This window comes from Pteropus medius, unplaced genomic scaffold, assembly GCF_902729225.1.
Source record: "Pteropus medius unplaced genomic scaffold, Ma_sr-lr_union100, whole genome shotgun sequence".
NCBI lineage: Eukaryota > Metazoa > Chordata > Mammalia > Chiroptera > Pteropodidae > Pteropus > Pteropus medius.
The window spans coordinates 3691732-3707143 of NW_024344370.1; the positions used below are offsets into that span (position 1 = coordinate 3691732).

The 15412-nt window shown below is 36.0% G+C and overlaps 2 protein-coding genes across 3 annotated transcripts in view; one reads left to right on the forward strand and one right to left on the reverse strand.

Moving 5' to 3' along the window:
- Positions 1 to 10450, forward strand: part of MTREX (Mtr4 exosome RNA helicase) — a 77129-nt gene extending 66679 nt beyond the window's left edge. The window contains exons 24-27 of the mRNA XM_039869949.1: positions 163 to 219; positions 1234 to 1396; positions 8685 to 8789; positions 10162 to 10450. Of these exons, the coding sequence (XP_039725883.1) occupies positions 163 to 219; positions 1234 to 1396; positions 8685 to 8789; positions 10162 to 10214 (378 nt within the window). The 3' untranslated portion in view covers positions 10215 to 10450. The remainder of the gene's footprint in view (positions 1 to 162; positions 220 to 1233; positions 1397 to 8684; positions 8790 to 10161) is intronic.
- PLPP1 (phospholipid phosphatase 1) overlaps positions 10186 to 15412 on the reverse strand; it is a 71898-nt gene continuing 66671 nt past the window's right edge. Inside the window, exons 5-6 of one of the 2 annotated variants that reach the window (XM_039869951.1) lie at positions 11294 to 11470; positions 10186 to 10786 (exon numbers count right to left, since the gene is read on the reverse strand). In XM_039869951.1, coding sequence (XP_039725885.1) covers positions 10658 to 10786; positions 11294 to 11470 — 306 coding nt within the window. In that variant the 3' untranslated portion in view covers positions 10186 to 10657. The remainder of the gene's footprint in view (positions 10787 to 11293; positions 11471 to 15412) is intronic. The other variant, XM_039869950.1, reaches the window with a different exon arrangement.

The following is a 15412-nucleotide window of genomic DNA, read 5'->3' on the forward strand; positions in this document are numbered from 1 at the left end:
ACATACTGAGAGTTGATTAGAAACTAAATGCTGCTAATGTCTAAGGTCTTATAATTTGATATTAATGGATATCATAAAAGCTTTGTTTTGTTAAAGCACAGGTAGTATATACAACATTTTAAACGTGGGGTTTTACACCTAATTTTTCTTTTTTTTATATAGTCTAGTGAGATGCCCAAATTAACAGAGCAGTTAGCAGGACCACTTCGTCAAATGCAGGTAAGATTTTTCGAACTACATATTTTATGAATAGTATATTGTAAAATAAACATTTTTGACTGTCTAATTGTATTTATCATTCAACAGAGATGCTTCCTTCAGAATTAAAGATGTTACTTGGTGTTATGTCATTTAATGCTATTTATATCATAACATAATTTGTGATTTTTATTTTAATAATTAAACATTTTCCCTTACCAGTGTAATAAACTGTGTAGAGTTGCTGTGAGTGCATACTCCAGATAGGCTATACCAACAATTCAGGGCCTGCATTGTTCTCCTTGGGATTAAGAATGACATCTTAATAGACTAGGATTCAGTTAACTTTAATTTTTTGTTCATTTTTCTTTCCATTCTGGTTTATAACAAAGTTTTAAAATCTGTTTTACTCTAAGAAATTGTTTATCTCTGGATCCTCAAAGCCACAGGAGCTTATAGTGATGAATTTGTGTCTTTTATTGTTTTGTTAGGATGAAACGATTTTGTCTGCCTGTCAACATTATGCAGAAAAATAAGGAAAGATGAACTTTAAGACATTGCTAGAAAGGAATGAAAAGTGAATCATAGGAAAAGGCCCCTTCAAAGGAACATTTAGCATTCCTTATTATAACTGAGAATTTTAAACTTTCAGAACCACAGAAAGTAGACATAGGTGTTTTTGACTTTTTGGATTACCAAAGAGAAAAGAATGAATCTAATTTAAGTGCTACTCTTGAATAATTTTAACAAAGAGTTTTTTTTTTTTTGTAGAAAAGGTATAATTGGGTGAAAACCATGATCTCGATATATTTTTCTTAGTTAATTACTTCAATGTAATGGGAAAACTTTGTTGTTTGTTCCCTTAGCAATGGAAAAGGCATTCTGACTGCTTAGAAGCAGAATATCCAAATTGCACGCATATTACCTAGGAAAGGAAATGGGACCTTGTGGAATACTGGCTTTGGAAACCTAAAGAAATAAGTGATATGGGAGATCATAAGTAAGAAATTTTAAGTTTATATTTTATCTTCAAAGGAATGTGCTAAACGAATTGCAAAAGTTTCAGCAGAAGCAAAATTGGAAATTGATGAGGAAACTTACCTAAGCTCATTCAAACCTCACTTAATGGATGTAGTATATACCTGGGCAACTGGAGCTACATTTGCCCATATCTGCAAAATGACAGATGTCTTTGAAGGTATGGTTAAATTTTGTATAAATACATTTCCTTCTGATACAAGATATATATGTACTTAGGATGGCATTGTTCTAACTAAACACAATGATGTATTATTTTTAATTTTTGGTAATAAAAGACTCTTCTGCTTATGTAGATCAAAAATATTCTCCACCAATCCTTTGTTATTTAATAAGGATAGTCTGCTCATTATAAATTTCTTAAACTATTTTAACAGTTTGTAATCCTGTGCCAGAGTCTCTGCCATCACAGACAGATGATCCTAGTAAATCATATTTGTGTGGGTATTTTTACTTTTTGTTTTATTCTCTTGGTAATAACTTAATGGCTTACTGTATAATTTCACTGAAAAACAGCAGAGTGAAAATGTTGTCCATCATTGCATTTCAAATAGCAAATACTGCCTCAGTCAGACTCTTCAGCATGGATCAGATTAATAAGCAAAATTTTAGGAGCCTGAAAAATAACTGTTACTCAAAGAGAAATTTTAAATGAAGAAAAGGTAAAGAGAAGTAATTATAAATGAATTACAGGAAGCAAAAAATAAGCACAGTAAAGACCATGTTGAGAAATATTGTATTCATTGCAAAAAGATTGGCTTAAGTAGATATTTATAGTGCTGAATTGTATTTAAAAAATTAGATATTTACATTGAACTTTCTTATAAATGAAAATAAATGAGCTTGGACTTCATAGAGATTATAAGAATATAAAACATACTATTGTTTATTTTGAGAAATATCTGTTTTGAGAAAAAATATTTTTAACACCAATATTATATGCTTTTTAACTGGTATTATTAAAGACTAATAGATTGCTGAGTTTATTAATCAGTGATTTTTATGATTTATAGGTAAACATCTTTGCAACAGAATATTAAAATTTTCAACTATAGGCCTTTACTACATTAACATTGAAATTAACACACAGTTTTAAGTGTTACAGTTTACCATATGTTATCTTTTTATTATGGGAAGATGTTTTAGTCTTTTTTTAAAAGTTTATTTTTTAGCCTCCATTAAATGATCATTTAGCAATATGGTCCCAAAATCTTTTACTGTATTCTCTTACTGGTAAGGTGGTCATTATTAAGTAACTACTGTGTGCCAGGCATTGTGCTAATAAGCACTTTAATTTAGATGTGATCACCAAAATAGCAACTAAGGATGGATATTATTATCTCCACTTTGCACAAGGAAATTGAGTTTTTACAAAGTAAATACTTAGGCCAAAGTCATCAGGGTATAGTACATGATGGCACTATGATTTGAATCCTGGCCTCTGTGACTATAAGTCACATGGTAGTTGATAACTTCATCTAAGCACCAGAATATCTTATTCTTGAATTTTGGATCACCTAAAGACTTAAATCCTAACCTAGATTATATCATGTACATCCACTGAAAAGTCATGCTTGTAGGAATGGTAAGGTGGTCTGCAGTATAGTTCATGGTGGGTAGCAACATTTGAGTATGTGAGAAAAAGGAAGCATGACATACTCATCTCACTAGTGAAAATTGCTTAACATGCAGAAACCCAGGTAGATGTATGACACCTTGTGTGTTTCAGAGGCACAAAGGCAATCAGATACAGCACCACTGCTCTTCAGTTCAAAATCTTTTTGAGACATAAGGGAAACTAATGACTTCTGTGCCTAAATAGTTCAAAAACTTGTTAATATAATAATAGCTCATGTTAATATAATACCTTCTGCTACAATATATAAAACAATACTGGTTCATAGGGGAGAGTAGCTTTTGTTTTGTTTTAAGAAAAACCAGGGGGCAGCAGACCTGGGAATCCAAGGAACTCTATAAAATTGTTTTATGTTTCATTTTTCTGTTCTTTGTATTTAAATGGAAAAGTTATCAACAATATGGAATATAAATCTTAAACTGCTAAAACCGAAGACTGTTGTTCTGCCACCTTTTGACCTTTTCCACAGCATACTAGCATTCCTGAAATCTGTTTTTCCCCCTTTTCAATTCCTTGGAACTATTTTTACATCACAGTTTTCTTGAGAAATCTAAGTTTGAAAATTTGAGGAATTCAGTTTACAACTATAACTTGAAATTTGGTCTAACATCAGCAGTTTTCATGTTTTCCTGGTCTGGGTGCTATTATATTAACTAAGCTTTTTCTGAAATTGGTATAGACTGTATATTAACTTTGAAAAATAAAACATATAATTAAACAGGAAAAAAGTAACAGAACCTTGATTTACTTAGGGGATAGTGTTTCCTTTTTCCAACATACTGTGTCCCCTCACCCCGCCCCCCCCTTTTTTTTTTTACCATGTTATTTAGTTATTCTATCTCAAAATAGCCATTCTCTCCTCATCTTGTAACTGTACATGGCTTTATGTAATTGGAAAAATACTGTAATCAAAGTGCTAGCCCATAGTACAATGTGTCTTTATTTTCATAGGCAGTAAATGACTGCATTGGAACTTTTTAATGTGCTGTGCTCAAACCATATTTGTTCCTAGATTCTTAATTTTCTTTTTATGTGAAAATAAAAGGGCCTGATCATTTCATGTCATGAACCCTAGAAGTAGTTTTAAGTATTTTTCAGACATTAAGGGCCAGTTAACATCGTCATGATTAACACCTTGTGTTTAGGGGATGTTTGATGCAAGAGAAGAGTTTATACTGGGATTCAGTTGAGGAATTTGAAGATTTCATATAAATAATTCATCTGTTATCACCTTGGGGAAAAAATGATAGCATGTAGTTCTTATTTCTAACAAACTAAATTTGAATAGCAATTTTAAAAGTATTTGTATGGGCTAAAGCCTGTAGTTTCAGTCTACTAATCCATGTAGATGCATTGTAACCTAGACAATGGCCTTTACTATTTCTTTCTATACAGAAGCAATATTGTACTCTCCATTACACATAAAGGGCTTGCTTTCCACTTAGCACAGGTCATCAGGAAAGCACCTGTGATGAATTATTACTTGAAACCTTCTACTGTACTTCTGCCTGCCATAGGTTTTTTGAGCAATTCTGTATAGTACATTCCCACAATCTGCCCCAACCACATAACTTCTCAAATGACTTTTCAGCTGGCATAGTTTGACCCTTCTCTAGGACAGGGTACACCATTGTTATTAGAGATTTTCCAGTGGATTTGTTTATAGAAATAGTTTTGCTAAAAATAATAGAGTAATATTTTATTACGTATCATTTTTGTTTAAATTTTAGTACTAAATGACTTAGGAATAAGTACCTAATACTTATTTATGAATAATTACAGAGACCCTAGGAGGGATCAGATACTGTGCTGGGTGCAGTGTGAGCATCAGAGTCTCTGCCCTCCAGAAAGGGTTCAACCTGCACTGGTATCCAGTGGTAAATAGTTTCAAGAAAATATATTTGTGATCCTAACCTTAGGCCAAACCCATTAAAATCAGGTACATAGAAGTATTAAATCAGATGCAGGACATGAACTGTGGGGAACCCCTTTGGGGAATGCTGGAAAGCTAGAGGTAGAAATAACATTCAGAGAATGTTGCTTTCTGTCTTCATTGAGAATGATGCTGTTTTGTTCAAGAACCAGATGAGCCTAATGTTTGCAAAATTGCCCTTAAAGCCTGTGCGCCCAAATGTTCCATAATGGGTAAATAGTTAAAATTGTAGTATATCCATTCAATGGAACAGTATTCCACTAGCAAAAGGAATGAAGTACTGATAATGCTAAAATGTATATGAACTGCCTGCCTTCGCTTAGACCCTTAAAGTGCTACATATAATACTTATAAATGATACGTTTTTAGCTACTACCTAATTTAATTCTCTTTGAATAAAAGCATTTGCAAAATAAACATTTAATATCTGGTTGTATAGGTAATATGATGTTAATTACCTCCTCCATTCCTAATCCCTATCCTCTGCTTCCTGTTGTGAGGAAAACAATGCATTAGCACAGTGCCAAGCACATAGCATTCAATAAATGTTAGCTGCTGCAGTCATTTTTTTAGTAAGTTACTTTGTTCTCATGATCACCCAAATCCCTCATTCCTTTTATAGCCAGAGTCAGAAAGAGTAGTTAAGAATAGACCATATCTTCAGTTCCTTACTTCCCATTTCCTTCTTGATCCACAGTAATCTGGTTGCCTCTTTCAGTGACATTACCACAAGTCACCAGTGACTATCTGATTGCCAGATTCAGAAAACAGACCCTTTATCTGACTGGATCCTGCTTGCCAGTTTTTATTGCTTCCTACCTCTTGAAACCCATTAATGTAACTTCTTTGGTATTACCGCAGTGAAGAGCTTAGAGTTAAGGCCAAAAAAACTTATAATAACACTTTTTTCTTAATTATTTTAAATATACAAACTGAATTTAATTATAAATTGAAATAATCCACATATTATAGAAAATTTAGAAAATATACATAATTCCTGTGAGGCACTGTAATATAATATAGTTAAACCTTGGGCTATAGATATTACTGTGTGGATTCAAATCCTGACTCCGTTTACTCCTGTCTCTACCCTTGGTCAAGTTACATAGGTAACTTCTCTGAGATTTTCCTTTTTCTTCTTTGTAAAATAAAGGTAACAGTATTTGTCTCATGGAGTCAAATGAGAGAATTCACATAAAATAAAGATTACAGACCAGCCACAAAATACGTGCTCAGAAAATGTTGGCCCTTTTTATTCAGCCTAATTTCACCTTTTCATGATGCTTAAATGTCATTATAAACGTTTTCTTGTCTATAATACAAGAATGCCCTCAAAGTTATAGTAAGATGTGTGTATATGTGAGAGTGTAGTATCACTCTTGACCCTAGTGTTTGGTTGGATTTTATGTAATTCATCTCTCTGTTCTGCTGCCATTATTGCTACTGATTGTCATCTAAGAAACTTCTCTGCTAGGAGCTAAATAACTGGTAGAATTGTGTAGTGGAAATATTCTGTAATTGAGGGCTGGAGTTTTTCTCCAAGAACTCCATGAACCTTTTAATGGAAGAAGAGGAAGGACAAAAGAAGCTATGGACTTCAGATATTTTGGCTCAAGGGCTATATGATCTTACATTTCTTTACAACTTTGCTCTTGTCAAAGAATTTGTGCATCTCTTATCTCAAGTGAGACCAGAGGTAGAGCAAGCCCTGTTTAAATTGTATTTATTATTTATCTTACAAACCAGAAAAATTAATAAGAGTGGACTAAATAAGGGCCTAATTGCAGAGCTAATCACCTAGCGACAAAATGTGGAGTAGAGCTCAGATCTCCATCTAGTCTCCTTTTCTCTAACTCCTGGTGCCTTAGCTCCAAGTCTAAAGTAGGTGAACATCCTATATGTAGGACATGGTATTGTCCTTCTAGTAAGGTAACCTAGTGCTGGTGGTGTTCTTCTGTATGACCAGTCTCATTCATAAATGTCCCAGTACCCAAAATAGCATCTTTGTATTCTCATTGCTCTGGCCCATAGGCAGGTTCAGAAACCAGGCAAGTAGTCCTTACTGGTCCAGGCCCCTTTGCAGTATTTTCTTGGGCTCCTGTGATTGTCCCACAGGGAAAGTATTCTTGTGCCTGGGCAATTCCTACTGGATTGTGCTGACTCTGTTAAGTAAATGGCTTGAGTGTTTGTGTTTGTCTTTGTCTAAACTCAGATTCCATTCTGCTTTATGAGTGTACCTCTCTGCTGATTTTCCCCTTCAAGCACATTGAAACAGTGTGGAGAGCATTAAAAGGTAAAAAGGAACTGTCAACACTGTGCACTGAGTGTATTACAAGAACTTGATATCCACTTCTGGGTACTTATCCGAAGAAATCTGAAACACTAATTCGAAAAGATATATGCACCCCTATGTTCACTGCAGCACTGCTTACAATATATAGCCAACATAAGGAAGCAACCTAAATTCCCATCAATAGACAATTGGATAAAGATGTGATACATATATACAATGCGGTATTTTATGCAGCCATAAAAAAAATGAAATCTTAACCATTTGCAACAACATACATGGACCCTAGAGGGTATCATACTAAGTGCAATAAGTCAGAGAACGACAAATACTATATGATCTCACTTATATCTGGAATCTAAAGAACAAAATAACAAAAAAATAGAAACGAACTCATACAGAAAACAGACTGATGGTTACTAGATGGGAAGGGGTTGCGGGGTGCTGGATGAAAAAGGTGACAGGATTAAGAAGTACAAATTGGAAGTTACAAAAGAGTCTCGGGGATGTAAAGTACAGCATAGGGAATATGGTCAATAATATTGTAATAACTATATAGTACCAGGTGGGTGCTAGGCTTACTGGGGTGATGACTTCATAAGTTATATAATTGTTTAACCACTGTGCTATACACCTGAAACTAATGTAAAATAAGATTGAATGTCAACTGTAATTGAAAAAGAATTTGATAAATGTTAAAGTATTATTCCAGCGTTGCAAGGAGTTAATAAAGACCTAGTTAAAGTGTGAGTTCACAACTTGCCTTATCAGAACTGATATTCCTAATGTATTTTCAGATGTTAAAAATAAAGTCCTTTTTAAAAGTTTTAAACTTAAGTGGGTAGCAGTTAAAGGATCCCAGGCCCCTTCTTGCTGAAGTCTGACAGAAGTGAAACTATGTTTACATTTTCAGTTTTGATACAAACACTTGTCTCACAAGGGGAGTCAAGTCTGATGTGAAGAGGCTTATCTCCTTTGTACTTCCTTGAGGACACACTGTGTGAAGAAAGCACTGATGAAAGAGTCTACTAGTAAAGTCAAAAAGAATGAATAATTGCACCTTTCAAATGACAAATCTGATCCTGTTACTCCCCTACTTAAAAATCTCGTTGCATTCTCTTCACAGGATGGTATCCAGGGGCCTTAATAGGCCAGACTCCTCAAGGTCCTTGAATATCAGCTGCAGTTTTGTCAGGCTTTTCTGCATTGCCTCAGTGATTTTCTTTTGTCTCTGCCTGACAGGCCTTCTCATTCTTACAGACCCAGGTTATATTGCCATCCCTCACCCAGAGTTGCTCTCTTCTCTGTTCTTTTTACTTACCTCTGTAAGAGAACAAGTGCCAACCCATGATAATAAAGCCATGACTCTCTCTACCATTAGTCAAGAATGAGAATTAACTTTTCATCTTTGCATTCTTCCTAGTGCCTAGCAGGCAGCCAGTCAAGTTTGCTAACTGATTTACTACATGGGAAGTCTCTAAAAGTGCTATTAGTTAATCATCCCATGTTCTCCACCCTTGCCTTTTAACAAAAGTTCTATTCCTGATTATTTCCATTTTACAAGTGATTTTGTTTCCTTTTCTGTCCAGGCAGCATAATTCGATGTATGAGGCGCCTGGAAGAATTGCTTCGACAAATGTGTCAAGCAGCAAAAGCCATTGGAAACACTGAGCTGGAAAATAAATTTGCAGAAGGTAAGTACCCGTTCAGTTTTTTTTGTTGTTTTGTTTTTTGTTTGTTTGTTTGTTTTTTTAATAATTTAGGCAAATCTTCTGAGACTTGAGCTCTTGACCACAACCTAGGAGGATGTTTTCAGATGTTCTTTACTGGATTGCCAAGAAGGGCCATCTAGTAATGTTTAAATAAAATTTTAGAGTGGGAAAAAGATTTTTATATATATTTACAGATATTTATTGTGCATTATGTGCCAGGCATTGTTTTAAGCACTAGGGGGATACAGCAGTGGACAAAAAGACACAAATCCCTGCCTTTATTTCAACAATTACAATAGGTGGTAATAAGTCTTCAGAAAAAAGGACAGTAGGGAATTGGGGGATGGATGGAATGGTCTAGGAGTTCCCCTCAGAAGGTGGCATTTAGGCCCTTTATTTAGGCTTGATATATTTGAGCAACAGCAAGAGGCCATTGTGTTGGAGCAGAGTGAGCAATGAGAAGAATAGTAGGGGTTGGAGAGAGAAAAATAATCATGTAGCCCCCAGCCCTCAGCTTTTTCCTCTGAAATGTCTGGAGGCTTTGATCACAGGAATGGTGTGCTCTCACTTGGGTTTTACAAGGCAGTTTTTGCTGTAGCATTATAAGCAAGTCTGTAGAGTCACAAGATGGAAGCAGGAAGACCAGATCAAGAAAGGATAGCTAGACCAAGGTGGTAGGGGTCAGGGGTAATAAATGCTTGTATATAGTTTCACACCATCTGAATGTTGGCTTATATAAAGGGATAAAGGGCTGAGTTAAAACATGAGATTAACAGCAACCACATTGTTGCTTTTAGTTAGTTGCTTACAGTCAACCCTAGTGATTTCTGCTGAGTGTCCTAAAGAAAAACTTTGCAAAAACTGGCTTATGTTTCTATTATTGATAGAAGCAGGGCTATTTAATCACTCAGGGTATAAGTCTAATTACATAAACTTTTTAAATAAAAATTTATGATGGTTCTTAGTTCAGAAAAAATTTCACATGGTAACTGAAAATGTGTTTTCAGGTTGAAAATTCACGCTTTTGGGTCAGTCAGCTTCTTTTAACAGCTTTGTCCTTCCCCAGATAAGTTTTTTTGAATAGTTGTAAATACTGCTCCCTCACACACACACCGAAGTACTTTAGAGTCAAGTCATAAGAGCAGGGGTCTATTTTCTAAGTTTTCCACCTCTCAGAGATGGCTGTGACCTCTTTTAGGTAGATCTTTCAGACCAGCAAGGTGTTTTTTATTTTCCAAGTTGTTCTCTCACTAGTTTAATCAGCATTGTTATGTTTGTCTTTACAACCCCCAGCAGAGGGGAATTACATTCTTTGTGGTCTTGAAAGTTTAAACCATATTTTCTTTTCTCTTAGGAATCACCAAAATCAAGAGAGATATTGTGTTTGCTGCCAGCCTTTACTTATAGTCAGCCAAAGGAATGTGGGATTTTAAATTGTTCACCACCTGTCTGATTGCAGTTGACTACAAATGCTTATAGTATTGATTTGGTTCTCCCATCTCACAACAGTTGTCCTCAAACATTTTAATATGTATTATATTTAAATCAAGCATTCCAAGGAAGCATATTACATAACACATTTGTACATAAGCATTACATTTTTTTAATAAAAAATGTACAGGTGGGGCATTGTTTTAGTGAAAGGCTTGAATTTTTTTATGAATTTAGAGCTATTAGATTAAGTGTTGTGTTAAACTATATACACACATGTAAAGTGGGCGTCCAAGGTATAGCAGCAGCAGTCCCTTAAAGGCTTGTACACCGGCAAGAACAACACATACTCTTGCCTTCAGGTTGCAATCATTTTCCTTTAGAAAGCAGGCCAGCTTCATCTGGGCGTTCTGTCACTTTCAAGGTTGGTGATTGTTCCGATAGTGATTCCCCGCTGTTGGTGTTTCATGCAGAGTTGTATGAGAATCCTCCTCTTTTCTTTCTTTAAAAGAATTTCTCTCCTTGAAGAAATCTGATACATACACAGCCTGTATGTATAGAACAGGTTATAAGTTTAAAAACCACAAAGTTGCAATAAGCAGTTTGCAAAAATATAAACAACAGGATATATATTACAGGGTACAAATTACAGATTAAGGGTACAAAAATTTAGTGGCTTAACAGGAATTTTTTCCAAATTGATAGTTGCTTTATCATGTCTTGGGCAAATAGCTTCACTATGCCAGCACTTAAAGAATTATTCTTCATGTAAACTAGTTTTTTTCGATTTATCAAAAAGAAAACTTTATAGTTAGAACCTTTTACAATAAAAATACATAGTAAGATTTTGTAACTTTTATAATTATAAAGAATAACCTAGTTTTTGTCTGCTGTCTATCTTACATGACTTTTAACAACACTGGAGTTCTTACATAGTGCTGGATTACTGTACCACATTCTCTGCCTTTGCAGTTTTATCGCTAGGACATTTTTTCTACTTATTTATCCAAATGTTTATCAGTATCAAGATGTAGGCTGCAACCCTGTATACTTACAACTAGTATTGCAACCAGAGCTCCTTGAATGAGTCCAGTCAGCACATCACTCCAATGATGTTTGTAATCAGAAACTCTAGAAAGGCCCACGTAGATAGATACAGCAACAAGACCAAACTGCAGTGTGGGCCGTAAGAGTCTTGCCCAGTCTCCCTTCATTCTGGCTTGAAGATAAAGCTTATAGAAAAGATAAGAAAAAAATCAGTATTTATTATATGTGGAATAGGGCTTTAGGCAAGCATTCTTGTACTCAAGTACCTAAAAGTTAATCCTTTTAAGCAAAACAAAACAAAACTATTGCCCCCAATAACTTCTGTTTAGGAGAATTTACCTATCCAACTAAACCACCTTTCAAATTTTAAACAAGGCCAGGGTTAGCTTGTTTAGGATTTCATGGACAGCTCCTCCCCTTGTAATCTGTGTTATAATTCTCAAAGGCAAGTGTCATTAGTTCCCAGTCTTGGGATAAACTGCTAGCATTTGAACACAGGCTGCCCTTACTTACCTTGGGCCAGGCTACTTTGTTTTCTGCCCAGCCTATCCAGGGACTAATTACTTAATGTACTCAAACAATTTACATGTGTTAGAGCCCTGCTGGTCTCAAATATTTAACAGGGCAACTAAGACTAATTATAAGTAAATAAAATAATCTGCCTAAATAAATTAAACAGGTTTAGTCTTTACCCTACAAAAGTCTATTCTTTCAATAGCACTTGTACATTTCTAAATTCTATAACTTTTATACTAATCAGACCTGAGAACTGCCCTTCTTTCGTGTCAGCCTGCCCTGACTTTGGGTACATCCCTAAAGGTTATGATGTAGAAGGAATTTGGATAGTTCCTAGGAACTCCTTTTAGCAAATCTGGTCTCATTTAAAAATATATTTCTTTTTTTGCTTAACTTCTTCCAATAAGAATATACTTTTTCATGTTCATTTTTAAAATTCTGTTCAATAATTTGACTCATACTTAATGCAGTCCTCAGAAAACAATGTATGTGGCTGTGCCCATTGACACTGCCTATTTAGATGCACAAATCCATTTCCAGTTCTTTGAGTACTGCTATGGGTGTTCAGTTCTCAGCAGCTAGAAAAGACCCAGAGGTTGTCTAATTTTATCAAGTACTTTATAATATAAATATCTATTTCTAAAAGAGAATACCATTTTTAACTAGAGTTGGACTCCAGCTGGTTTAAGTGCTGCGGAGCCCCTTCCTCCCTTTTTTGTTTGTTGAAGCTATAAAAAAGTAAACAATAAAAACATGTCTCAAGATTCTGGAGTTGGAAAGATAAGTTGATTCTAGTTGAAGCAAAGTTGGCATCTGGCAGCTGAAGCCAATTAGGTAACATAACCATGCCAGTAAGATCACCTCATTAGTTCTACCTCAGTTGGAAACATTTTATTTTAAGGAGGACAGTTCTTTGGGGCTAAAGCCAAGTTTTGAATATTTTTGTCAAGAAGTTCAGGTGTCCCTATTCTGGATATTTAAGCTGCCTCTTGATACAATAAAGGCATGGGTTTTTCAGACTATGAAAATATATACCTAGTAATTACAAATACTTATATAAATGCAGTCATCTTAGGGAGAACTGTACCCATCTCTGCTAGACAGCAAAAAAAACTAAAATGGACTTAAGCTAGTCAGTCCTATTTTGTACTTCTAACCTAAAGGAAACTCAGAGACTTTCAATGTCCTTCCTCACTTAGGATTCTAAAATCCCTCTAACTATATTTTCCTTCCAAAGAACCCTGGCTTTGACTCTATGTTAAATATTTTGCCCAATTTTTTTTCAACATTCCAGTGAAGAGAAAGAATTAACATTCACTTATGGAACAGCAATCGAATAAGCTCCAATAGACTTTAGGTGAAACCTGTACCCCTCTAAATAGCTAGTTTCTCCTTACACATCTACCCAAGCATAGATGTTCCCCTATCTGCATAGACCCAGAGATTATTTCACCTTGAGAGGGTTCTAGGATTCTCCAGTTGCGGTTATACACCTAACTTTACCCTCTGCTCCAGGCTCTGTTCGTCTGATGGCTAATGGTCATGGCTTGTGTGCTGGCTGTTGTCACAGAACAATTCTCAGCCCTGGATGAGGTTGTGTAATTGAATGTACTGCCTATTTGTCTGCTCTGTCTCCCTGGTTGCAGGGTACTCAGTGTAGCACTACAACTCCCTTCCCATATTGCCACCTCAAAGTCTTTCCTACAAAAAGCAGCTTCAGTAAAGCACACACACAACATTGTTTCTAGTGGTTCCACTTCTAAGCCCTTCTCAGGTTCTGCAGTGCAGATCTGTCTTTCAAGCTCTCACACTCTGGAGGCACTAGAGCTTTGGCTTCCTCTACTGTTCATTTAACTGCTTTCCAAAAACCTTACCTTTCACCTATTGTCTCTTTCCATTCTTTGATTTTTGTGGATTTATAACTTTTTAAATTCTATTCCTTGTCCTTTGAGAGGGGAGAGGAAAGTATATGTTTTCTTTAAAAAGAAGTCTGTTGAGAGTTTATGTCCCTAATTGCCTCAGAAAAATTGTTTAAAGCTTTGCAGCACTGTTCTGTTAGAACCAGATACAGGGACAGAGCTCATGCTTTAATGTCAGAGCTGATAACAAAAAGGCTTTATAGGTCCCTGCCTTTTTAAATGCCACTCTTCCCTCTTCCTCAAACATGCATATGCTAATAATACATGCACTAAACTCATTCGAAATAAGGCATTTGGTTGCTTATGTCTTAAGAACTTAAAGAATTCCATATCCAGTATTGTGTATAGTGCCAAACAGGCTCAGTGGAAGTACCAACACAAATTCCCCTTTTGGAGGAAATTGCCCGCCCCCAGACAAAATTGAAGGCATAGCCCTATTTGGACCACACAACCTTGCCTTCTCTTCTGGGATGGCACTGACTAAATGACTTATGACAGACCTGACCCAGAGATCTGCTGGGCTGGGTTCTGGAATTATACTGAAAGTATGGAGAAATTCTCTATTTTCAGAAAGGGCACTTAATGGATACATGATAGGCTACTTGCAGACAAAAGTTAAAGAGGTGGCAAAAACTATGGCTCGGCAAGGAGAGCAAGCCATTTAGTAGAGAGAAAAAAATGGAGCAGAGTGGCAGCCACAGTGAAAATGCAGGTGCCCAATGAGACACATGGAGAATCGAAGTTCAGTTTCTAGTGTGTGCTAGTTCTAACCAATGTGTCTCTTTACTATAAACCATCTTATCTAGGAGTTTTGTTAACACCCTTCTCTGTGTTTAACCAAAATTCCATTTTGTTTTTAATTTGGATTTCTGTGACCCGAATGATGTAGTTTTACTTAAAAATGGTAAGTTTTGAATGAAAAGGAAAACACCTGGGTTCCAACTGAGAAAAACTTAGAAAAATAAAATCCCAACAGAGTAAATACACTGAATTTCCACTGAAGGCACCATTATAAGAGAGCAGTGGCATTGGGCATGGGATTTGCTTCTATCACTTTTTTCTACAAATAGTACAAAGGCATGAGCCCGCCAAGCCAAAGAGCTTCTCGATCCATCTCATGCCTCAAGCCCGTTCTAAGATTTCTTCTCTGAACTTGCTTCAATTTGGCCTAGCTAATTGACTTGTACAATGGATAATTCAGTCGCCATGGGGGTGGGGTGGGGTGGGTGGAATGCTGCTTGATGAGAGATTCTAGCCTCTGGATCCATCACAATCTTAACATCCAACTTTCTGGTGAAGGAAGCTCCAAAGTAGAAAATTCACAACTTGAAATAAGCAGAATAGGGAGAACAGAAGCATTAACATGCAGCTCTTCACTGAGGTGGTCCCAAAGCAAAATCCATCACACTGTGATGCTACAGGCATCATGAAGCCCAGATGCAGGACAGCAAAGAACAGAGATGAAAACGTGCAGCTGGCAGGACTCCAGGCATGGCAAAGGGTTTTGTAATTAGGGCAATCCACAAAAGTCAGCCACAGTAGACTGAAGTAAAGAGGGCCTAATCCAGAGACATGCCGAGGGGGAGCTGCAGTGGTAACTCTTTTTAAGAGGTGAGGCAAAGAGAATTAACACAAGGGTTAGTCCAGCATTAGAGGGAATGGATGAGGGCGAATCCCATTAGCTGCCCAGAC